The sequence below is a fragment of the Erpetoichthys calabaricus genome, chromosome 5 (genome assembly GCF_900747795.2).
Source record: "Erpetoichthys calabaricus chromosome 5, fErpCal1.3, whole genome shotgun sequence".
NCBI classification, from domain to species: Eukaryota; Metazoa; Chordata; class Cladistia; order Polypteriformes; family Polypteridae; genus Erpetoichthys; species Erpetoichthys calabaricus.
The window spans coordinates 21,038,688-21,065,610 of record NC_041398.2 but is presented as its reverse complement, the minus strand read 5'-3'; the positions used below and the strand labels follow the sequence as shown (position 1 = coordinate 21,065,610).

At 40.2% G+C, this 26,923-nt stretch overlaps 1 protein-coding gene and 1 long non-coding RNA gene across 3 annotated transcripts; one reads left to right on the top strand and one right to left on the bottom strand.

The window, feature by feature from the left end:
• The first annotated feature begins 467 nt into the window (after positions 1–467).
• On the top strand, positions 468–25,810 carry LOC114644357 (gastrula zinc finger protein XlCGF57.1-like). 2 transcript variants are annotated; one of them, XM_051927453.1, is made up of 3 exons: positions 468–519; positions 16,357–16,871; positions 23,943–25,810. In XM_051927453.1, the coding sequence occupies exons 2-3, from the start codon at positions 16,493–16,495 to the stop codon at positions 25,358–25,360; spliced, it is 1,797 nt and encodes a 598-aa protein (XP_051783413.1). In that variant the 5' UTR covers positions 468–519; positions 16,357–16,492; the 3' UTR covers positions 25,361–25,810. The 2 variants fall into 2 exon arrangements, with proteins under 2 accessions (XP_051783413.1, XP_051783414.1); XM_051927454.1 differs by lacking the exon at positions 468–519 and adding an exon at positions 12,452–12,574.
• LOC127527786 (uncharacterized) lies at positions 2,324–3,452 on the bottom strand. The gene is made up of 3 exons (XR_007934908.1): positions 3,300–3,452; positions 3,080–3,172; positions 2,324–2,501 (listed from the first exon to the last, which is right to left on the bottom strand). It is a non-coding gene; the product is annotated as an uncharacterized LOC127527786 (long non-coding RNA).
• Positions 25,811–26,923: the final 1,113 nt, after the last annotated feature.

The window sequence follows — 26,923 nt, the reverse complement described above, 5'->3', positions numbered from 1 at the left end:
TGTGGTAAAAATACACTGCAGTCTTAATAATGCACTCGACAAAGTGCTATAGTGTAAGATATTGACACTAGTAGACTATCGTCGTAGAGGTAGCCTATTTTATGAATACAGTATACACCCCGTCTCTTACAGTCACTTTATCTTGACCGTCCACCTTTAGAAATTATCTTACACGTCCACCTTTAGAAATTACACCCACCTTTCTTTTTACGTATCCAAAAGGCAATTGGCTAAAGTGGAGCATGAATGACAAATAACACCGATTGGCGATTTGTTGAATAAAACGGTGATTGACCGCGACGTTTAAATTTGCGATTGGCTGATCAGTGACTGACATGCGAAAATTTAATATATGATTGGCTGAAGTCGAAAATGATATTCACGCCCATTTTACTCCGGTCTGCAGCAATATCTACTTGCTTCTTTCAGCCCTGGAAAATGCAAATGAGGCACAGTCGGACCTGTGAGTCCGTCAACCAGGAAAAAAGCGGGATCGTGTTAGAAGGAGCCCGTCAACGGGTGAATCGCTCGCATCACCAGCAAGTGGTGGGTACAGTCCATATTTTCGGCGTTTGGTGGCGGCACTGCGAATCGCCCCTCTTTATTTTTGGAGTGTATTGTGAATGACGGGGGTGTGCTCTCTTCGAGATGGTGTGGTGTGGTAAATTTCCAATAGAGGCTCCGGGGGGTGTTATGAAGATAACTGGTGTCCCGTACGACTCACTACTGCAGGATTTAGTGCTGACGTTTGTGTCTTGATTGTAATGAACTGGTACCATGTCCAAGGTTTGTTCTTGTCTTGCGCCCTATGTTAATTGGGATAGATTCTAGCACCCCTGCGACCCTATTTAGGACTAAACGGGTTACTTAATGACTGGCTTTTACTGATGTAAGCTGCTCTCTTTGTAGTACTGAAGATAGTCGCCGCGCGTGATTTTCCTCAATCTGGCAGTTATGCTCATCAGGACGTTTGGTATCGTGATACTTTCTTCGGACTCCGATTCATCTTTCTGGACAGACGTCGTGATAACGAGAAACAGCACGGTATTCTTTTCTCCTAGTTTGTATTTTGGCTTGAGACGCAGATGTGCTATAAGTGTTCTGTCTTTACTTACTCACATACACTCTAAAAAATGTTTTGTTGTATCAACCTAAATAAATTACTTCACAAGGTAACAAGCAATTTAATTGATTTCTTTCAATTTTTAAAAAGTATTTGAGAAAACTAAATTCATTTGAGTTTGTTTTAACCTTTTCAAAAACTTGAATAAAAGCAAAAAATGTATTTAGCTCAAACCAAATTTCTTTAAAAACTCATTAAAATTTCATCCATCGTTGTATTCACTGTAATGCCAACTTAAATTCTTAATTGAACTCAACTAAATATGTTCTTCATATGGTGTTGAATTCACTGTTAGGGTAAAATTGTTTTTAATAAAACAAACAACAATGTTTTGCTTTAAACAATGGAATTTATTTTAAAATCAGTGCTACATTTTGTACAGTGTTCAAAAATTAAACATTTTACCAGAACAAGGTTCCAACAATTATGACTATCAATATAAAGAAAAACCTTTATATGTGAACTTGTGCTTTGTACAAGCTAATTTAAAAGTAGTATTTTATAACCCCGTTCACACATCAGTGAAATTACATTCCAAAGAAATGTGAAGAGAAAGACACAAAGAGTAGAAGTAATCACATTTTCAGTGACAAATCAAATTTTGATAGGCAGTCGTGACAAAAGGCCATGTGTGACACATGCGTCCTTTAATTATATGTTAAAAGTGTTTTAAATGAAAACTTACAATATTAAAAGGCACTTTGCTTGATCTAGGTTTAAACAGCCTGAGCTACACTGGAAAAAGCACATAGTTCCCATAAATTGCGTTCAGTTGTTATTAGTGGGATGAAAACATGGGCAGTTGGCTCTAAGCCTATAAAACACAAGGCCAGTCTTGGCCATATGCAAACATGGTGAAATCATTGAAACAACTAGGCTGCATCAAAAACTGTAACATGTTCCTTCAAATGCTATTTCTATGTATTTACAGAGAACACTTCCGATTCATGCAAATGCAACTCCATTTTTTTTTTTTTAAATCTGGAGAGTAAAGACCTATTTAAAGTTGAATACATCAAAACTGAAAACCAAAAACTCGAATGACAGAATGTACATTACATTCTACATTTTCTCATTCACTGTTAAGTAGCTTGGTGTATAAAGTCTGTACTCTACATATTTGTTTCTGTACATCTAGTTGCATCTTGAAAGTCTCTTTCAATTAATTTGGATCACTTAAGTTTAGTGTGTATATTAGTCCAAACAGTATTGCACAAGCAGAGGCAACTAAAGAGAGTTCATTCATCACCTCAACACCCTCAATGATGATCCCAACATCTGCAAGTGAACTAAAAAGTTCATCACCCTCCTTCTGGATGATGAGGATGCCCATGGTCATTCTTTCCATGTCTTGTTCAGCTTTCTCAACTTGACAATCCTGTGGGACATAATTCCAGAAAGTAAGCTATATGTATACATTGCACATGTAATACTACACTGGTAATAGCCCACCCTGCTGCTGAACATTTTATCAAGTCAAAGAGAAAAATCTGTCAGAAAAATGCCAATAACTTGAAAATGGATCCAAAACATTGGTTAGAAAAACAATAGAATTTTTTCATTATGTCCCAGACGTCTGTGCCAAATGTTCAAGCCATATTTATTATTGTGGATGCACAGTGAATGATAAAATCATCAGTGTCAAGACTCCTAGATGTTAGAACTGAACTTTCACTAGAATAATAATAATACTTTGCATTTATATAGCGCTTTTCTCACTACTCAAAGCACTTAGCAATTGCAGGTTAAGGGCCCAACAGAGCAGTGTCCCTATTGGCATTTATGGGATTCGAACCGGCAACCTTCCGATTGCCAGTGCAGATCCGTAGCTTCAGAGCCACCACTCCGCCTATGAATAATGAATAAGAAGAATGAATAATACTGTGATTAAGTAGAGGGCAAATTTTACAGAGCAATATTAATCACTTTGTAAAAGATAAGCTTATTTGTACTTACCAGACAGTGTTTTAACAGGAACTTGTCATCCTCACTAAGATAGAGCATAAGGGATCAAAGCACTAATTCTCTCCTTGTGTTGATGTCACTAGTCTGAAAATGAGAACAGTACTATGATTTTAATATATATTTATTTTTTAAACAAACAATGTCTTATTTTGTATGGTTTTTATCATGACAAACTTAGAAGCTTTTCAGATAAGGCCACATTTCACTGTACCTGATTCAAAGCAGTCATGTAGTTGCTAGTTTTGACTCGTGTGGCTCCACCTTTGCTGCTAATGACTTTGATGAGCTGACTGGAATGTCTGTCTAACTCTAAAAAAAAATCTGGACTCAAGGGGAACAGTTGTGATTCGAAGAAATTCTGCATTAATCTGAAACACATACAAAAAAAATAAGATTGAGGCACAGCGAAATTGAAAGTATGAGTAAAACACACAAATATAATCTACTGAAAACAAACATAATTCTTTTGAAAGAGAGCAGGCCATCTCTTCACAAAATCCATAATCCTTGGCTGATCGTTTACCACTTCTTGTCTCCTGTAGGCAAACATCTTTGCCATCATTTCTCGAGTCACTTTCTCGTTGTTTCTCTTCTTCATTTCTTTCAGTAGCAATGTCCTTTCTTTTTCAAGAATTTCTTTGGTCTGACCACTTGGTAAAGCAGGGTAGTAGTTTGCTTCAGCCCGTCTCGGCTTCTTTATATTCTTGGCAGGATAAGCGTCTTCATCAGCTTTGGTCTTGAGTGAATTGACGGTAAGCTCAGCACAACCATAAAATTTAAGTTGGGTTCTGTAATTACCCATTTTACATTTCAGTCTCTGTTTCCATCCATAACAACCATTGTACAAACCTGGTTCGTTTAAACAGGGATGCAACTGTATTAGGGCTTCTGAAACTTCACAGAAGTCAGCATCTGATGGATATGCTTCATCCATATTGCTTGTGCTCAAGTCGGTAATGTTTAAGAAGATGACATCTTCTTTTAAATGGCTGTACACAGTTCTTACAATTCCACATAAAGAGTTTGTTCTACAAAATAAGTAATATACTGCTAAAACAATTTACAACAATACCATCAGATCAAATGCTAACTTGGCCAAAATTAATTTGTTTTATGGGCTGGGGTGAAAACGTGAAAATTTCCAGGTTATATTAAATCACAAAAAAAAAAAAAAATACATTGACTATAGTAAACATCTTAATTATTTTGGACAATATCCATCCATCCATTTTCCAACTCGCTGAATCCGAACCCAGGTCTCCTAACTGCAAGGCAGCAGCGCTAGCACTGCGCCACCGTGCCGCATTTTGGACAATATTCAGATCACAATTATTTAAAGATTACTACATTAAATATACATAAATATTGATTACATTGAAATATACACACACACACACACACATATATATATATATATATATATATATATATATATATACAGTGGTGTGAAAAACTATTTGCCCCCTTCCTGATTTCTTATTCTTTTGCATGTTTGTCACACAAAATGTTTCTGATCATCAAACACATTTAACCATTAGTCAAATATAACACAAGTAAACACAAAATGCAGTTTTTAAATGATGCTGTTTATTATTTAGGGAGAAAAAAAATCCAAACCTACATGGCCCTGTGTGAAAAAGTAATTGCCCCCTTGTTAAAAAATAACCTAACTGTGGTGTATCACACCTGAGTTCAATTTCCGTAGCCACCCCCAGGCCTGATTACTGCCACACCTGTTTCAATCAAGAAATCACTTAAATAGGAGCTGCCTGACACAGAGAAGTAGACCAAAAGCACCTCAAAAGCTAGACATCATGCCAAGATCCAAAGAAATTCAGGAACAAATGAGAACAGAAGTAACTGAGATCTATCAGTCTGGTAAAGGTTATAAAGCCATTTCTAAAGCTTTGGGACTCCAGCGAACCACAGTGAGAGCCATTATCCACAAATGGCAAAAACATGGAACAGTGGTGAACCTTCCTAGGAGTGGCCGGCCGACCAAAATTACCCCAAGAGCGCAGAGACGACTCATCCGAGAGGTCACAAAAGACCCCAGGACAACGTCTAAAGAACTGCAGGCCTCACTTGCCTCAATTAAGGTCAGTGTTCACGACTCCACCATAAGAAAGAGACTGGGCAAAAACGGCCTGCATGGCAGATTTCCAAGACGCAAACCACTGTTAAGCAAAAAGAACATTAGGGCTCGTCTCAATTTTGCTAAGAAACATCTCAATGATTGCCAAGACTTTTGGGAAAATACCTTGTGGACTGATGAGTCAAAAGTTGAACTTTTTGGAAGGCAAATGTCCCGTTACATCTGGTGTAAAAGGAACACAGCATTTCAGAAAAAGAACATCATACCAACAGTAAAATATGGTGGTGGTAGTGTGATGGTCTGGGGTTGTTTTGCTGCTTCAGGACCTGGAAGGCTTGCTGTGATAGATGAAACCATGAATACTATTGTGTACCAAAAAATCCTGAAGGAGAATGTCCGGCCATCTGTTCGTCAACTCAAGCTGAAGCGATCTTGTGTGCTGCAACAGGACAATGACCCAAAACACACCAGCAAATCCACCTCTGAATGGCTGAAGAAAAACAAAATGAAGACTTTGGAGTGGCCTAGTCAAAGTCCTGACCTGAATCCAATTGAGATGCTATGGCATGACCTTAAAAAGGCGGTTCATGCTAGAAAACCCTCAAATAAAGCTGAATTACAACAATTTTGCAAAGATGAGTGGGCCAAAATTCCTCCAGAGCGCTGTAAAAGACTCATTGCAAGTTATCGCAAACGCTTGATTGCAGTTATTGCTGCTAAGGGTGGCCCAACCAGTTATTAGGTTCAGGGGGCAATTACTTTTTCACACAGGGCCATGTAGGTTTGGATTTTTTTTTCTCCCTAAATAATAAAAACCACCATTTACAAACTGCATTTTGTGTTTACTTGTGTTATATTTGACTAATGGTTAAATGTGTTTGATGATCAGAAACATTTTGTGTGACAAACATGCAAAAGAATAAGAAATCAGGAAGGGGGCAAATAGTTTTTTACACCACTGTATATATACACACACACACGTTTCTATATATATATATTTTTTAACCCATTAACACAAGTATTATTTGCATAACAATGATTTTTCTAGAGACTCAATGGCTTTCCATACTGACCCCAGAGGCATTACATAAATTGCAAACATTGACGCCATACCCTCTTGGGCATTTAAACCTAGGTGAAATTATTGTAGTGTAATTAGTGTAAGATGACTAAGGTTTTTGGTCTATCTGCACAAAGACCATATAAAAGAATAAGATGCATATTTACAATAATTAATAGATTTAAAGTAATTAATAATATTTAAATGGCTCGATCACTAAATACATACTTAACCGGGACTACATGATTAAATACATAAACACTGTAGTGTTATATACGAGTGTAGAAAAGACAAACCTTGTCAAAGACACTGTTCTCATACTATTGTTCGTCCACAATATAAGCATTAACAATACAATAAATGTTTAAAAAAAAGTCCCTTTTTAGGACTCAAGAACTGTGCATCCTCAATTCAATAATAAAACTCAATAACAAAATACCTAACTCGTATAAATAATCATATAAGCCTCTTCATTACTCAATCACTGAATTAAATTGAAAAGAATTATACTCTGTATAAAAGGAGACAAATTAAAACACTGGATTTCCCTAACCTGTCTCATTTTCCAACATGCTTTTGTTAAATTTCGAAAGACATACCCATTGTTTAATGAATATATGTATGCCGAACTGTCGTGACAGTGATGTGGGCCTTCTCAACGCAATTTAATTAACATCTCAAACGACCGTAAAAATCGAATATTGCTACAAGCTTTTTATGCATTCAAGTGTTTCGTTCTGTACTCAAGGTAAGGCCCGTCAGCTACAGTGAGACGTCTGTTTAAAGTAGCAGAAGAGAAAACAAGTTTACGTTGGTTCTCCAATGCCTTTCTCATGACTCGGCTCAGTTAAAGGATAATTCGGTATCACCAGTTTTATCATTATCACCCACAAAGACTATTCAGTCACGTATATGTTGATGTACTGAATATCAAGATCTGAATCAAAAGACATTATCCCCTTGCTTATACAACAAAAAATGTTATTTGCATAAATGCAACACATCTGCCTATTAAGTTTTAACCACCATTTTCAAAACCATATCTAAGTGTGTGTAATTTAAGTGCTTTTAAAACATTCTCTGTACATACATCGTATATCTAAACCCAACAACTGATATCCCAAACTGATATTTGAAGTTACTGCCCTTATATCATGATTTTTTTCAAAATACGTATTTTTAGACCATTGATGCAAGTTAGTCGTACAATGCAATAACACCACAGTGAACGCCAATATATTATAACAGTTAACTAATAAGTCCAGCCCCAATCATTATATAAACATTATTAAATATGTTTCACCATAACAATGAACTTGTATATAACAAAAAATATTGAAAGCTTACCGTAAAATAACTCTTCAAAGTTTGTTGTCACTACTGAAAAAAAATGGCGTTTGCCTTCCTGGATCTTCTGTGCAGCGAAGAGAGTGCGACTACGTGCTGATGTGACGGGTTGTGGATGGCAGTCAAAAAGTTCCCAGAATTCGGTGAAATGTCGCGGTTTGAACAACGTGCTAACATCAGTTTCATGTGCAAACTGCAGCACTGAAGCAAATCTGTATCTGAAACTGACTTCTCTAATTTGCAGATGAACTTGATGTTAGCACGTTGTTCGAATGACTATGCGCAAGTCTAACTCAAACGGTAATTAAACAAAATTACATGCCGAAATCAATCCCGACCTGTTGTAACTGGTCTACAGACTTGCTGCGCTCCCCTCCACAATGATGTGTGCATAATCTGATCTGTCACTCTCCCGTTATATCACGTGCCGGGAACTTTTTGACAGCCCCTAGTGCATGAGAAAAGACAAAATTTAATTTCTATCGATGTAAATATTTAATTTGGCTCAAACATGAATGGATTTAAGTCAAACCAAAGCAACATAACAGATCAGATGAAAAAAACTACTACTGTTCATCAGTCCAAATCTAAAAAATACTTGAAATGAACAACTGCGCTTGGAGGTGGTGGTTGTCAAGGGTTTTTATGCCATAAACATGCGCAGCAGACCTTTTAGGTAACAAAAATAATTTTTATTTCTCTCAGACCTCAGAGATGCTTACTCTTCCATTTTCTTATTTCTACACCGCGATAAGCACACAGGATGAATGAACATTTGCATTCTGGGGTTCTGTGCTCAGACACCACAATAAGATGTACCCACCATATTTCCTAAGACTGCCCGCCAACCCTCTTTTAGAACCCCTGTGTTGCCATAGTGACCTTTTACCTTGGTTCTCAAAAATTACAAAAATTGTGTGTTTGTATATATATATATATATATATATATATATATATATATATATATATATATATATATATATATATATATATATAATATATGTGTGTGTATGTATGTGAGAAAATGATTAGACTTAGGCAATATGTGGCAAATAAGGAGGGGAGGATGGGTGGATGTGGGGGATTGATGAGGTGGGGTGATTTACACACATAAAAGTTTGATCAGACACACATTTAAATGGGACTGCAATTAAAATATAAGGCTAATACTAAAAGTGCCAGAGAACTGGCTGAAACGTGGCTATCCAATGCAAACTCCATTAACAGACATATGGGCATGAATCCAGAAGAGTAATAAATAAGACCATGTGACCAACACCCTCTGAACCGAACCTCATACGCACATACATATTATATATACACACATTTTTTCCCTTTTTCTTCCGAATTATGTCTTACACTGATCTTTTCGTTGTCGCGCACCTCGGTACGCCATTTCTAGGGCGGAGTGGTGGCTCTGAGGCTAAGGATCTGCGCTGGTATCCCGAAGGTTGCCGGTTCGAATCCCTGTCACTGCCAAAAGAGATCCTACTCTGCTGGGCTCTTGAGCAAGGCCCTTAACCTGTAATTGCTCCAGGGGGCGCTGTACAATGGCTGACCCTGCGCTCTGACCCCAAGAGGTATGCGAAAAAACTAACAAACACTGTTGTAAGTCGCTCTGGATAAGAGCGTCTGCTAAATGATGTAAATGTAAATGTAAATTTCTCCAGGAAGTGTCTAGCTGCAGACTCCCCGAGGTTCTGTGATTTCACAGTACACCCAAATAAAACACAATTAGACACAAACAAAAAAAAAGTTAAAGTGATAAGTTTTCAGAGCTATTTTTTGAATAAGTGACTTGTACCGTTTACCTCGGGTCCTAATTTGGGATGTTGAGGTGGTTCGTTGTGTTGTGTGTACGTTAACACACTGTAATAGTGCACGCTCCTAACTTCCTTCTCCTCTTTTTTACAAAAAGCAGTCTTAGTTCTTATGGCTACCTCTGACATCAGGGTCAGATCAAATGTTCAGGATGAGAGAATTTCAGAGTTTCAGTTTCTTCAGATATTCAACAATTTGCACATAGGAGCTTCGCTAAACATGATCTACATAACATAAAATGCAAGAATAGTCTGGCGGTGCAGCAATAACCATAGAGCGTCATCCCTGTGACGCATGCGCTTCAGTCAATCTCGTCAGCAGTGCGTCCATCTTGGAGCGGTCGTCTTCTCATTTTCCGCCGCAGTGTTTCGCTGAACAGCCAATAGTATTGCACGTTTATGTCACATGTTTTACTCGGTAGCCATGTTAGAAAAGAATGAACTGCAGTAATCCCTCGCTATATCGCGCTTCGCCTTTCGCGGCTTCACTCCATCGCGGAATTTATATGTAAGCATATTTAAATATATATCGCGGAGTTTTTTCTGGTTTGCGGATTTCTGCGGACAATAGGTCTTTTATTTTCTGGTACATGCTTCCTCAGTTGGTTTGCCCAGTTGATTTCATACAAGGGACGCTATTGGCAGATGGCTGAGAAGCTACCCAGCTTACTTTTCTCTCTCTCTTGCGCTGACTTTCTCTGATCCTGACGTATGGGGATTGAGCAGGGGGACTGTTTGCACACCTAGACGATACGGACGCTCGTCTAAAAATGCTGAAAGATTATCTTCACGTTGCTATCTTTTGTGCAGCTGCTTCCTGAAACGACATGCTGCACGGTGCTTCGCATACTTAAAAGCTCGAAGGGCACGTATTGATTTTTGATTGAAAAACAAACTCTGTCTCACTCTCTCTCTCTCTCTTTGTCTGCTCCTGACGGAGGGGGTGTGAACTGCCGCCTTCAACAGCTTTGTGCCGCAGTGCTTCGCATACTTAAAAGCCCTATTGATTTGTTTGCTTTTCTCTCTATCTCTGTGACTTTATCTGCTCCTGACGTGCACTCCTTTGAAGAGGAAGATATGTTTGCATTCTTTTAATTGTGAGACAGAACTGTCATCTCTGTCTTGTCATGGAGCACAGTTTGAACTTTTGAAAAAGAGACAAATGTTTGTTTGCAGTGTTTGAATAACGTTCCTGTCTCTCTACAACCTCCTGTGTTTCTGCGCAAATCTGTGACCCAAGCATGACAATATAAAAAAAACATATAAACATATGGTTTCTACTTTGCGGATTTTCTTATTTCGCGGGTGGCTCTGGAATGCAACCCCCGCGATGGAGGAGGGATTACTGTATTTACCTTCGCTGCTTAACAGTTTTACACTGTAAAATTAACAGCAATTTTTAATGGTAATGTATCAGTAAATGGCATGTAACACATTTTGAAGGTAGAAAAATATTGATTTTACAGAACCTGGCTGTAATTAAAAAATGAAAAGTACTCTTTAAGATACACGGGTAATTTTCAGTAGAACTATAAGGCAACTTTCCTTTGTTTCCCAGAAAAGGTATTTTGCTCTCACCATTCACAGTATGTTTAATTATATTTAATTTACTGACATTATTTTTTTTTTACAGTGTACACAGTGTGCTCTGAAAAGGACTGGAACATCAAGGCCAATGCATTTCTTGGTGTTTTGCGCTGAAAACATTTGTGCGTGAGATCAAAAAATGAGATGAGAGATCGGAGTTTTGCTTTTTTTTTCCTGGTATTCACATCTCGTTATTTTAAACGACACAGAACAGGGCACATTTCTAACCATCCAGTTTTTCAGGTGAGCAAAAGGATCATGATGTTTTCAGCTAAATTAAAGTCCAAAAATACTTCATAATCAGTCACAATAACTGCATCAGCCTTCCGACCCACAGACTCCAGCAGGTTTCTTGTTTCTTCACTGGTTATGCTTTTCCGCCACAGCACCTTTTAGTTGTTTGTCTCTTTTGTGGAGTTTCTTCCTTCAGGAGGTGACACCCATATTCAATTGGGTTAAGATCTGCTGATTGACTTGGCCAGTCCAGAACCTTCCAGAACCATGATGAGGTCATTTGTTGAGGTGCTTTAGATCCTTATCTTGCTGCGTAATAAAGTTCCTCCCCATCTGTGTGGATGCATTTCTCCATACTTTGGCAGACAATACATTTCCACAGACTTTGGAGTTCATTCTGCTACTCCCGTCATGAGTCACATCATCAGTTAAAACGTCTGAGCCTGTTCCAGAAGCAGCCATGACACAACCTCCAGCAGGCTTCACCGATGAGCTGGTATGTTTTGTGTCGTCAGCAGATCCCTTCTGTCTCCATACTTTGGCCTTTCCAGCACTTTGGTGGAGGTTAATCTTTGCCTCATCAGTCCATCTCTCTGCACTTTTTTGCAAATTCCAATCTGGCTTTCTGTTTTTATGAGGATGGACAGGACTAGACATGAGGACATTAGAGGGTCAGCTCAGTTTGGACACAAAGTCAGAGAGGTGAGATTGTGTTGGTTTTGACATGTGCAGAGAGAGAGAGAGAAAGAGAGATGCTGGGTATACTGGGAGAAGGGTGCTAAGGATAGAGCTGCCAGGCAAGAGGAAAAGAGGAAGGCCTAAGAGAAGGTTTATGGATGTGCTGAGAGAGGACATGCAGGTGATGGGGGTGACAGACCAAGATGACGAGGACAGGAAGATATAGAAGAAGATGATCCGCTGTGGCGACTCCTAACAGGTGCAGCCAAAAGAAGAAGACTGCTGATGAGTGCTTTGTATCTTGCAGTATGGCCTCTGTATTGTTGCTCTCTATGTCTTCTTCAAACCGTAAATTGTGATATTCCCCGCGCTCTTCAGAGGTTGTTCATGACGTTACTGATTGTTGTTTTAGGGGTTTTCTTTTCTGCTCTTGTCAGTTGATCTTGTTTTCCAGTTTTAATGCCTGTTGCTTAGTACACCAGGGGTTTCCTTCACTTTCAGGACATTCCAGATTGTGCCACTGGCTACGCCTAACATTTTTGAAGTCCCTCTGATGGATTTTCTCCCTTTCTCTCAGCTTCAGAATGGCATGCTTTTCCCCCTTAGACAGCTGTCTGGTCTTCATGTTGGTCTGCCCTTCTTAACTGCAAGAGCAGTCTTCGCAGGTGAAAGCCAAAGCTTAAACTGAGGGGAGATATGCAGGGCTGCTACACGATTAAACCATCAAGCTTATATGACTGGCGGAGTGGTGGCTGTGAGGCTGGGGAGTCTGCACCAGCAATCAGAAGGTTGCTGGTTCAAATCCCATAAATGCCAGAAGTGATTCCACTCTGTTGGGCCTTTAACCTGCAATTACTCCATCCTGGGTAGGATGTTAACCTGAAGCCAGCCCTGCATGTAGACCTGCTGGGAACACTTTACGGGACTGGGTTTGTTGGTAGGATTGGCACTCCAGCCACTATAAAACAAACTTCCCACTGTTCTATTCAATCTGATACTAGTCTGTTGTTTTAGGTCTCACCCATTGTATGGCGGCACTCAGGTTCTAATCTGGGATCGGGAGGTGGGTGCAGCTGTATCAGTGGATGTTCCTAACCTCTCTCTCTCTTTCTCGGTCTTTCTGTGTCTCTCACTGTCACTATCTCTCTCTCTCTCTCTCTCTCTCTCTCTCACTTGTTTCTTTTTCCTTAATTAGCAGTGTGACAGCCAGCCAGATCCCATGCCCGGCCGGGACGCCCCTTCTACATATGTTCCGGGGGAGCAGCTATGGACATCTCACTACCTCCCCCGGGATGCTTGGTGGCAGCCTCCCTGGCTGACGATGGTGCCTCAGTTTCCCGCAGGGTTTCATGGGAGATGGAGTTCTCCACAACCCGGTGGGGAGCTGGGGTGGCTGCCAGGGGGTGCTGCATGGAGCCAGGAACCCACCTGGACATCTCTGCAGCCCCACCCGGAAGTGCAATTAGTCACAGGTGATCAAGCACCTGGAGCACTTCCGGGTGGGCTATAAAAAGGCCCAGCATCCACCACTCAGGAGCCAGAATCAGGAGGAAGAGGACGAGGTTGCCTGGGAGGAGTGGTGGTGCCAAGGTGGAGAGAAAAAGTGTTGTTTGTACTGTATTAAGTGCTTGTGGGACTGTGTTGTGGCTGGAGGGATTATGGGTAAGACGTGCCCTCCAGCTGAAGAGAAATAAAAAGACTGTTTATTTTACACATGCCTCTGCGTAAGTCTGTGCCGGGTCAGGCGCTATATAGCATCATATTACAGCAGTCAAACAATAGTGAGATACAAAATGAGCCAAAACAGGACCAGCAAACTGTGACAATCATACAATATCTGAAAAGAAAGAAAGGTGAAGGCCTCAGGAATGTTGATCTGCTCAGGTCCACAAATCATTTGAACAGCGCTCTTAGAAAAGAGACAATCAACAATTTCGAAAATGTCTGCTATTGCACAATGAGAGCAGCAACAAGCCATGGAATTAAAGAACGGGTTTAATGAATAAACAGAACTCGGCACCTAATTAACACTAGAATCACCAGAGACTACGTAAAAACTCGTAGATCCGCCCCACCTTAAATCACTTCGCACCTCTCCATCAACGTCTTTTGTCCTGTAAATGTGTCAATAAGCAGCAAGCAGCCTGCTATCACATCTCTCACCACCGCACAGTTTTCTCAGCTCAAGTCTGTTTACCTGCATGTCAGTTGCTTAGAGTTGTATAGAGTGAGAAGTCAAGCAAAATGACACCTTTTATAAATACTATATTATTATTTGGAACACATTCATTTCATGTGTGTTCCGTGTCTACAACAGTCTATGTAAACAAATCGTTTAAACAGAAACGTTTTTCATGTTTTAGTAATAATTAACAAAATGTAGACATGAAGTGTATAATGTGTGAAGCCTGAATTCCAAATATAAAATAAATACTTTCACAATAGGTACGCATTTGTTACAACTGCTTCGGTGGCGCATCGGTATCAACTGTTGACTGATCATCAAAACTTCACGGGTTTGAGACCGGATGAGTCCATTTTGAGAAGTGAGCTGCTCTTATTCTTATTATCTTAGAATAAAAACATACATTTGATTTCAGTCTGTAACTGCCGGTGTAAATTTATGATACTTGTAAAAGTTAGCTTTTCTTTTCATTTAATTTAGTTTTATTCACTTAGTCGCATTCACGATCCCGGCCCCCCATCTAACACTGCTGTTTTCACATAAAGACGCGCTATAACAGAGGTGAACTCAGATGATGACGACGGTTCTACATCGGAGAAAGAATGCACGTCGCACTTTTGCCATCGCTGTACTTTGTATATGTACACAGGAAGCTCTGCAGTCTACTTGTGACTTGACGCTGTAGGAAGTAAGTAAATAAATAAAGGAAATAAGTAAATAACATTCGATCTGGCTCTTATATACAAAGTACAGCGACGGCAGCTTCCACCTGAATGATGAAGAAATTCAGGGGAACAAAACTTTCAAAGACAAGTCAATTAAAATGAATTCAAAGGAAGTTAATTAGCTTCAAAAACTGGTCACTAATTAAGAAAAGGGTTAGAATGTAAACCTGCTGCCACTGCGGCCCTCCAGGACTAGAGTTGGGGAACCCTGGAGTAAACCATTAACACTTACGATGGTGGTGCGTGGAATGCAATCCTACCCCCCCCAAGCCCCGCCTCCCCATGAACAGTCCTCTGAATGAAATGTAAGGTTTTGTCCTACCAGGTTCCAGTTGTAGTGTGAAGATGTGGTGTGATTGGGAGCACTCTCCAGACAAAGATGTGTCCAACCGAGATGAAATTTCATGGACAAGCAGGCCCAGAACAAGCACAAATATCCAGATAGAAACTGGTCGTAGCTGCAATCCAATCGAGTGTAATCTAATCGAGTGTGAAACATAGAAACAAAATAAACACAAATGATCGTGATCCCCTTGTAGTCTTTAGGAGCCCTTTTTAAAGAGATCACTTAATTATCCAACTTCCCATCAGCCCTTGCACTACACTGACGAAGTCCAGTGGTGTAACACTACCAGGGCTGCTGGAAGTTGTAGGCATTTAGGTAGCGCTGCTATATCGTATTTAAAAATTTAGGCCATTCAATGCACGTACAGCAAAAAAGGTCAAAAACTATTTAGTTCCTCTGAATTTGCCAACATTATCACGTTCAGGGATTCTATCTATCAGGTGTCGTGCACCGCAAAATATAACTTTTGACAAAGTTGTCGACAGTTTAACTGCAAGGAGTATTTTCTGTAAAATTTACAATCTACCTCATTTACTTTTTCTTATATTAGAAAATACTGTACACTCTACCACTAAACACCTTTTAATATTTTGATGAATGGATGTGTAAATAAAAGAAAAAATGTTATAAACTGCCTATTGTAGTTATAGTTAATGGTTATAAGCCATTGTAAGCCCATATACCAGTCTCTAACTGAAAAAGGTTAATCTAGTGATAATATTAATTGAATTGTATTTGCTTGCTGCAGTAGTTTTACCAATTTAAACCATGAAGTAGTCTGTTCTTCTGACCCATTTTTAGGATTTAATGTTTGGCAGCTCAGCGATTATCAATTTATCTATTAAATTATTATTTTTTTTTTTTGGTAGAAGGGCCCAACCAAGTCTGCACAGAAGCCCACATGACCTGAAAATCTGCCACCGTAGCTGAGTATTGCTGCTAACTTACACAGACACACAAAAAGAAACACAAAATGCGTGTATGAAACTTTCCATGCAAATGATGGGATTTATTAAAGAAAACTTGATGGGAGAACATGCGTGTATCGATATTCAGTGACTAATATGGAGGGTTCACAGCATTTCAGATTTTTCGTACATGTTTGATAAAAACTGGGAGTTAATCCCAAAATGTGAATTGGTTTATTTTTGATGATTTTATGAAGTAATTCTATCGCTTTTATTTTGACAGATAAAACCAAGCCTCCTCCCCTGTGTTCATTTCCATGCAGTGAGGCGTCGTAATGACCTCCAGATCAGGGCTGTCCACGTGAGAAGGGAATCGTAAAAGAGAAGAGCAGACACTGAGAAGAGTTTGACACGGAGCAATGGCCTCAACCAAAGATGGTGATATCGTGGATCAGAGGCTAGCCCACATGAAACAAGAGGACTGTGAGTGGGGAGCACCAGCAGATTTGTGTGTGAAGCTGGAGGACTGTGAAGAAATTATTTCAGCTTGTAAAGTGGAGGAGTCGAAGGGTGGATTTGTGAAGATTAAATCTGAGGATCCAGATGATTTCTCAGAAAAGTGTGAAACTGGGAGAATATTCAAGCGAGATATTTCTGAAGAATTTCACTCCAGTTTACAGCCGTGGGTCGCTGATCCCCAGCAGAATTCTGTGGACCTGAAACCTGAATTTGAGGAGAAAATCAATGAAGGAAATGGGAGGGAAAGAGAAGAGAAGCCATCCAGGAGTGTTTTAATAAGTAAGTAATGTGAGTCCATGTAAAAGTAAGTGAAACTGACAACATTTACAAATTGTAGTGGTGGTGGGAGGTGGGGTAGGGGTTGGGCTTTCTGTTTTTAGTAGTGGGAATGAGAATAAGGGGACACTGTTGTGTGAATCTGAATAGATCAGCTACTAGGTTGCATGACAACTAACACTAGCTGACCTAATATATGATAAATTGGCTGAGCACACCTCCAGTACGTGACATTCCCTATACAAAGCTGTGACTTTAGCATTTAGTTATCACAGCCTAATATGATATTATATTTAATTAACTGAAAGGATCTTTTTAAATTAGGCTGAATTTAAGGGATGAATGTGCCCTTAAAAACCCCAAATCCTTACCTCGGTGACTATGCTCCAGATCAACACACTTCAGCTATTTTCCAATGATGTGTCAAGCTTCGTTCATATGCATTGCATCCTGACACACAAACATACTGTAAGGACTCGTTTATACTTCACGCTCAGAATGTGTATGCGCACGCATCATGGCCACCACGTGTTCCCAGCATTCATTTGACGTGTCCTCTGAGCAGGCCCTCAGAAATTAATGACGCGTGTGTGAGTTGCAGTACCAGTAAAAAGTCGTGCAAAAAGTTGGAACGTGACGTCAGAGTCTCTGTTTACTCTCTACATGTGACAGAAAGCTGCTATGAGGATCCTATGGGATTGATGTGCGTGCTTTGACGTTTGATGAATGGTTTGATGTGGTGAAGCAATAATACTGACATATGCATTTGTGGTGCTTTTATATTCAAGTGTCGCATATTCCCGATTGTAATGACATGATACATTTTAAAAGTCTCACATACCATCTTTTGTGCCGTCTTTTTTTTCTGGGGCTTCCTCCTGACCTGACAGGAGTGGCAAACGGCAATAGATCGCCACACAGAGCACATTACATTTATGATATTCTAACTCTCTGCACAATTAGAATCGATAGATTTATACTTGATATCACTTTCATGATTAAATGCATTAAAGTATGTATGTCACATTTTACAGATAAATCGTTAATTTCATTTAAATAATGAATACTGTTAATTACACACATGGGGGTGACACAGTGGCAGAGCGGTAGCACTGCTGTCTCGTAGGGAGTCACGTCGCTGGTATTCCCTGCCTGGAGTTTACATGTTTCCCTGCTGGGTTTCCACACTGTGCTCCGGTTTACTTCTAAAGATATGCAGATTTGGTGACACTAAAATGACACCAGTGTGTATGTGAGTGCTTGTATTCACCATGCGATGAGCTGATGCCCCGTCCAGGGATTGTTTCTGCCTCGTGCCCAATGCTAGCTGGAATGGACACATCTCTGGATTGATGGATTTAATCATAAAACATCCTTTTCAGAGATATTGTGGTAAGGTGTCATCGAAATTTAATGGCTGTTCCAGGCAATTCACAACACAGCAAAGCCGAAATGTTCTCACTGTGATGATATCTCACACTGCCACCTGGTGGATTCTTCCAGATTTACGTTAAGTACATGCAAAAGTATAAACAGTAAAACGCTTGCATAGCAGGAGTCCACTGTAGCATGTGACTCGTCGCGTGAAGTAACCTGGCCTAAGGGCTCATTTATACTTCACACTGAGAATGTGTACGCGCACACATCATAACTGCCACGCGTTCATTTGATGCATCCCTCTGAGCATGTCCTCAGAAATGAACATAATGCATGCATGAAGTGCAGTACCACCTAAAACTTGGGGGCACAGTATGATCAAGTCGGAACGTGACGTCAGAGTCTCTGTTTACAATCTACATGTGACAGAAAGCCGCTGTGCGGATCGATGTGCGGTGCTGCAATGTTTGATGAATAGTTTCATGTGGTGAAGCAAAATGCCGACCTACAAATGCATTCGCGGTGCTTTTATATTCCAGCGTTGCATATTCCCCATCGTAATAACATGATACATTTTAATAGTCTCACATGTACCATCTTCTGTGCTGTCTTTTTTATTTGCACCTTCACAACATCATTAAAATATATGGCAGCGTATTTGAGCCACGGAGAAAAAATTAGGGATACAGTGAAAAGGTCTGTATTGTGATTAAGGTGGACATTTTGGCTTTAATCTCGAAATGTCCACTTTAACCTCGTAGTTTATTTTATCATTAAAGTGGACCGTCATAAACGTCATCTTAAACCCAACCCAGTTGTTAATCATTACCTGCTTCTGGGGCTTCTCCTGACCTGACAGCAGTGATCGCCACACAGAGCACATGACATTTATGATATTCCAGCTCTCTGCACATTTAGAATGCTCAGATTTATACTTGATATCACTTTCATGATGAAATGCTTTAAAGTATGTACAGTGGGGCAAAAAAGTATTTAGTCAGCCACCAATTGTGCAAGTTCTCCCACTTAAAAAGATGAGAGAGGCCTGTAATTTTCATCACAGGTTTACCTCAACTATGAGAGACAAAATGAGAAAAAAAATCCAGAAAATCACATTGTCTGATTTTTGAAGAATTTATTTGCAAATTATGGTGGAAAATAAGTATTTGGTCACCTACAAACAAGCAAGATTTCTGGCTCTCACAGACGTGTAACTTCTTCTGTAAGAGGCTCCTCTGTCCTCCACTCGTCACCTGTATTAATGGCACCTGTTTGAACTCGTTATCAATATAAAAGACACCTGTCCACAACCTCAAACAGTCACACTCCAAACTCCACTATGGCCAAGACCAAAGAGCTGTCAAAGGACACCAGAAACAAAATTGTAGACCTGCACCAGGCTGGGAAGACTGAATCTGCAATAGGTAAGCAGCTTGGTGTGAAGAAATCAACTGTGGGAGCAATTATTAGAAAATGGAAGACATACAAGACCACTGATAATCTCCCTCAATCTGGGGCTCCACGCAAGATCTCACCCCGTGGGGTCAAAATGATCACAAGAACGGTGAGCAAAAATCTCAGAACCACACGGGGGGACCTAGTGAATGACCTGCAGAGAGCTGGGACCAAAGTAACAAAGGCTACCATCAGTAACACACTACACCACCAGGGACTCAAATCCTGCAGTGCCAGACGTGTCCCCCTGCTTAAGTCAGTACATGTGCAGGCCCGTCTGAAGTTTGCTAGAGAGCATCTGGATGATCCAGAAGAGGATTGGGAGAATGTCATATGGTCAGATGAAAAAAACTCTACTCGTCGTGTGTGGAGGAGAAAGAATGCTGAGTTGTATCCAAAGAACACCATACCTACTGTAAAGCATGGGGGTGGAAACATTAGGCTTTGGGGCTGTTTTTCTGCAAAGGGACCAGGACGACTGATCCGTGTAAAGGACAGAATGAATGGGGCCATGTATCATCAGATTTTGAGTGAAAACTTCCTTCCATCAGCAAGGGCATTGAAGATGAAACGTGGCTGGGTCTTTCAGCATGACAATGATCCCAAACTCACCGCCCGGGTAACGAAGGAGTGGCTTCATAAGAAGCATTTCAAGGTCCTGGAGTGGCCTAGCCAGTCTCCACATCTCAGCCCCATAGAAAATCTTTGGAGGGAGTTGAAAGTCCGTGTTGCCCAGTGACAGCCCCAAAACATCACTGCTCTAGAGGAGATCTGCATGGAGGAATGGGCCAAAATACCAGCAACAGTGTGTGAAAACCTTGTGAAGACTTACAGAAAACCTTTGACCTCTGTCATTGCCAACAAAGGGTATATAACAAAGTATTGAGATGAACTTTTGTTATTGACCAAATACTTTTTTTCCACCATAATTTGCAAATAAATTCTTTAAAAATCAGACAGTGTGATTTTCTGGATTTTTTTTTCTCATTTTGTCTCTCATAGTTGAGGTTTACCTGTGATGAAAATTACAGGCCTCTCTCATCTTTGTAAGTGGGAGAACTTGCACAATTGGTGGCTGACTAAATACTTTTTTGCCCCACTGTATGTTACATTTTACAACTAAGTCATTCACTTCATTTAAATAATGAATACTGTTAATAATTACACGTGTGGTGGCAGAGCGGTAGTGCTGCTTCTTCACAGTACGGAGTCACGTCCCTTCTGTTCCCTGCCTGGAGTTTGCATGTTTTCCTGGTGGGTTTCCACAGTGTGCTCAGGTTTCCTTCCAAAGATGTGAAGGTTTGGGAATTTGGTGACGCTAAAATGATGCTAGTGTGTGTGAGGACAACCAAGCCAGATTGTGGCACATTGCGACTGTCATCACCGCCCACCCACCACTGGCCAGACAGCCATCCCACTGTGCATTCCCGCCACCCCTGTGTCAGAGATGGTGAACGTGCGGTGCCACGGCATGCAGCAACAGTTGTTTTCTGTGTGAAACCGTTGCTCTGTGTGCTTTTCAGAAAGTTTTTTAGAAAAATATTCACCCCCCCAAATAGTTAAAATGACATCAATGTTGAAGGAAAAAGAAAAATGCAATGCAATACAATTTAATTTTGTACAGCCCAAACTCACACAAGGAGTGCTGCAATGGGCTTTAACAGACCCTGCCTCTTAACAGCCCCCCAGCCTTGAGTCTCTGAGAAGACAAGAAAAAGATAACCCTAGTACAGAAAAAAATGGAAGAAACCTTGGGAAAGGCAATTCAAAGAGAGATCCCTTTACAGGTAGTTTGGGCGAGCAATGGGTGTCAAAAATATACTACACAGAAGAGGACACAAGTAATCATCAATAATAGCGCAATAGAGATATTACAACGACAGAGCAGAATTCAACAGTAGATGATATCAAAGAATACGATTTGGATTTGTTCAGAGTCCTCGAGACATCAGCCATCAAGCTGCCTCCCCCATTTGGCCATTCCACAACTGAGTCAGCGCTGGGCCAGCTAATCCAATGAAAGGACCCCTCTACCCCACAATTCCTGCGATCCTCCATCAGGGATGACTTTACCTTAGGCAGGCAAAACAACTTGACAAGTGGGCCGTGGCACCAAGTGCCACATTTGATTACCGAGAAGAGAAACAGAATAGGTGAGGGTTAGTAACAAATTCTAACTATCATGTTACTTATGTTTTAGAGCTAATGGCTAACTACAGAGCTGCAGTCTGTACAGTTAATCGGCAGCTCTAGTCAGGGTGTGCTAAACTGAAGTAGTGAGATTTGAAAGCTGAGACCGAAGGGACACCTCTTATAGTAGCAGGCAGACCACTGCACAGTTTAGGGCCCCCCTGTAACTAAAAGCTCGACCTCCCACTGTTATTTTACTAATCCTTAGAATCGTAAGCAGACCGGCATCTTGAGATCTTAATGTGCGCTCAGGTTTGTAAGTCATGATAGGTTCAGATAAGTAAGCCGGACCTCGGCTATTTAAGACTTTAGATGTTAAAAGGAGGATTTTGAAATCTGTCCTAAACTTAACCGGGAGCCAGTGTAAGGATTTAAGAGCTGGAGTAATGTGTTCCTATTTTCTAGTTCTTGTAATAATTCTTGCAGCAGCATTTTGGATTAATTGGAGGCTGTATAAAGAACAGTTAGAACACTGCATTAAAGTAGTCAGTCCTACTAGAAATAAATGCATGAGTTTAATTTCTCAGAATCCTGTTTATTTAGAAAGCGCCTTAATTTCCCAACATTTTTTAAGATGGAAGAAACATAATTTAGTCAACTGTTCTTTAAATGACATGCTAGAGTCAAAGATAACTCCTAGATTGCGGGCTGATTCAGTAAAATCAATGGTGACTCCAACTGAGTTAAATTATGAAAAACTATTGTTCTGATCTGCGTCATTCCCTCCAACAATTAACACCTCGGTTTTATCAGTGTTTAACGATAAGTAGTTCTCATCCATCCACTCCTTTAATTCACTGAGATAACTAATTAAAGACAACATCGGAGAAACTTCATTTGATCAAAAAGAAAAGTATAACTGGGTGTCATCTGCATACGAGTGAAAATTAACATGGTGTCTTCTAACGAGAGATCCCAGTTTAAGAATGTAAAGTGAAAACAGAAAAGGTCCCACTACTGAGACCTGTGGGACACCATACTTAACTTCTGTGTATAATGATGGAGTACTGTCAGCACATTTCTGTACATATTGGAATCGATTTGATAAATAAGAACTAAACCAAGCAAAGACACTGCCTGTAAGCCTGACATCATTTTCCAGCCTGTGCAGTAAAATAGAATGGTCAATGGTGTTAAATGCTGCACTTAAGTCTAACAGCAAAATGAGATTTAAAAAATTAAAGTTAAGGCATGTCAACAACTAACAAAAATAAATAAATTAATTAATTTTTACACTATTATTTAATATGCAAGTATAGAATTTGTGTGTAAATTCAATGATTCAGTCTGCATTTAGCAGTGAACTATACACGTGAAATACCACACTATTCTCAAACACATAATGATAATGTGCAGGAGGCCAGAGCCTGTCCCATCTGAATCAGACATGAGGTAGACTCCAACACTGGATGGGGTGCCAGTCCATGTCTGAGGCCATTCACTCGCACGGTCACACGGGAACAATTTGCAGTCACCCGTTAACTTACCCTGCTCATATTTGGGGATGCAAGAAAGGAGATGGTCGCATTAAAGATTAGGAGGCATAGGTGGATGGAAATGATTAACACAGAAAACAAAACTTAGTAAGAGCAAGTCAAGAAAACAAAGGGTAAGTGGGCAATAAGTGACCATTGGACATGGAGGTTCATGAATTTGAGTGTTGCTAAATCCATGTGAAGGCTAAAATTTCATGATCTCCATTTGTCAGATCCCATTCATCGATTTCTTAACCTGGAGTCACAGGCAGCTTTCTTGAATTAAGGTAGACATCAACACAAGAATGGGTGCCAGGCAACTGCAGGGCACACTGGCACACACATCCACATTCAGTCACACCAGAGAGTGATTAACACAGCAGACACACATCTGTGGCATATGAGAGGAGGATGGAAAAAATGCACGTAAACACCAGGAGAGCAGGCAAAGCCCAAACAGAAAGAGGACAGACTGGGGATAGACTCAAGGAGTGAGGCAGCTACACCAGCCAGTCTGAAACTTGTACCTTTCATTGTTAAATTAAGTCATTTAACTAAACTGTTTTTATTGTTGCAGATTTACATGAGATTGTCAGCTTCCCCACATCTTCATTTTCTCAGATTTCTCCTCGTTGCAGACTGCAACACAGACAAGACAAGGAAGAGATTAAAAACTCAGCAACTGGATCAAAGAATTCCAGAGCAGCCTCTTTCCAGTGTAGTTCTTTTACTGCTACCCAACAAACACGGACAGAAGCCATCAACACTCAGCAACAAGAAAAATGTAAAATAGATCAAAAGGCTTTTAATACCAGCCAAGAGTGTGGAAAAACTTTCAAACACAAATCCGACCTTAAGGATGATGATTCAGCTGATGCTCAACAGAAGCCATTTTCTTGTTCTGAATGTGGCAAACTATTTTCACGCAGATACTGTCTACATAAACATGAACAAATTCATACTGGTGAAAAACTCCATTTCTGTTTAGAATGTGGCAAACGATTTTCAAAAATAAGCAGCCTTCAGAGCCACACTCGAATCCACACTGGAGAAAAACTGTATAGCTGCTCTGAGTGTGGGAAACAGTTCTACCATAGGAGAAGTCTTCAGAAGCACATGAGTGTTCACACTGGAGAGAAACCTCATTGCTGTTCTGAGTGTGGTAAACGATTCTTACAAATAAGTAATCTTCAGAGTCACATAAGAGTCCACACTGGGGAAAAACCATATTGCTGTTCTGAATGTGGCAAACGATTCTCTCGTAATGGCAGTCTTCGGCAGCACACACGGATTCATACTGGAGAGAAGCCATATTCTTGCTCTGAATGTGGCAAGAGGTTTTCTCATAACAGAAATGTTCAGGAACATGCAAAAATTCACACTGGACAGAAACCTCATTGCTGTCCTGATTGTGGTAAAAGATTTGTACAAATAAAATATCTAAAACGGCACTTGATTATTCATGCAGCAGAGAAACCTTACTGTTGTTTGGAATGTGGCAAAAGGTTTTTCCACCGAAGCAGCCTTCAGGACCATGCTAAAAATCACACTGGAGAAAAGCCTCATGCCTGTCCTGAGTGTGGGAAGAGATTCTTACAAGTACGGTATCTGAAACGCCACTACAGAATTCATACTGGAGAGAAAACATATTGTTGTAGTGAATGTAGCAAACAGTTCTTTGATGCGAGCCAACTTCAGAGACACATGCGAATTCACACTGGAGAGAAACCTCATTGTTGCTTGGAATGTGGCAAGCGATTCTCGCAAAAAGGTTCTCTTCACAAGCACACAAGAGTCCATACAAGAGAGAAACCTCACTGCTGTTCTGAATGTGGGAAGCGATTCACAGACACATACAGTCTGCAGTGCCACATCAGAATTCATACAGGAGAGAAACCATATTGTTGTCCTGAATGTGGGGAAAGGTTTTCACGCAGAAGTGCCCTTCGTAATCATGTAAGAATCCATATCGACGAGAAACCTCATAGTTGTTAGGAATGTAGCCACTGTTTCTGTGGTGTCTGTAATCTTCAGAAATACACAAGCATGTACACTGTAGAAAAGCCAAAGTATGCAATCTGAGAATATGCTAGGTGTGAAGTGAAAGCAATGAATTTGGGCCAGTGGTGCTGGGAGTAACAGGACTCTTCCAGACAAACATCTAGGCCCACTTTGACCAACCACAAATTATCATGGATCTCTATGAACTGCTGAAGAAGGCATTAGTATGAACAATCTAGATACTGCAAGCTTAAGGGAATAACAATGACTGGCATAGAACATAAAAGTCAGGACTAATGAGTGGAGTCCACTTCTGTCTAACCCATTTGAACAATTTAACCTCCAGAAATGTTTATTGTTATTGTGAACTGTGTCCTCGCTGTCACAATGGAACTGCCAATGTCATACAGTGTGAGGTACCTGATTCTGTTTAATAAGAGTAATTCACCCTTAAAGAAACACTCCACATAATAATATTTTTGTATATATTACTTTCCCCATTTTGTTTACTATGATGGCCAAGAAAAAAAAAATCAACTCATGTTTATGATAAGGATTGCAAATGAGAAAAGTTTAATACAAGTCCGTGGTGACCGAGGCTGTACAACTATAAAAGATGTATAAAAAGAAAAAGAAAGAAAGAAAACATTTCACATTGCTCGTGTCGTATAAGCCACATGTCAGTTGTCCACTTGTATATTCCAAATGTACAAAACGTATGCATTTTTGCTTTGCACACTTCCCCACCATAACCTGTCATCTATAGCAAGGGTCTCCATCACCGGCCCGGTCCCTTTTCTTAACAAGTGACCCGTTTTTGCTGCTAATTAACTCCTTTTACATTCCTTTTAATTGACTTGCTCTTGAAGACTCAGACCCCTTCATTGTTTCTTTTTCCTTAATTAGTAGCCAAACAATAATGAGATAGAAAATGAGCCAAAACAAATGGTGTCCATCATACAATATCTGAAAATAAAGTAAATGAAGGTTTCAGGAACGTTGATCTGCTCTGGTCCCCAAAACATTTTAACAAGAAAAAAATCAACAATTTCAGAAATGTATGCCATTACACAATGAGAGCAGCAACAAGCCACAGATTTAAAAAATACAGGTTTAACTAACGACAAGAATCAACGCCTAATTAAGCAACTGGTTGAAGTTTGAGGCCCTGACTTAGTGGGTCTTCTCTTTGCTCCCTCACTTTACATTTCATTTCTCTTTGGGTGCCACTACAGGAAAGAAATGAAGGAATTCAGAGGATCGTATCTTAAAAGAGGAGTTAATTAAAATGAATTCACAAGAAGTTAATTAGCAGCACAAACAGGGCACTCATTAAAAAAAGGGTCAGAATGAAAACCTGCAGCCATGGTGGTCCTCCAGGACTGGAGTTGGTGACCCCTGCTCTATAGGGGAGGAGCAATCCATCCATCCATTATCCAACCCACTATATCCTAACTACAGGCTCACGGGGGGTCTGCTGGAGCCAATCCCAGCCAACACAGGGCACAAGGCTAGAAAAAAACCCCGGGCAGGGTGCCAGCCCACGGCAGGGTGTAT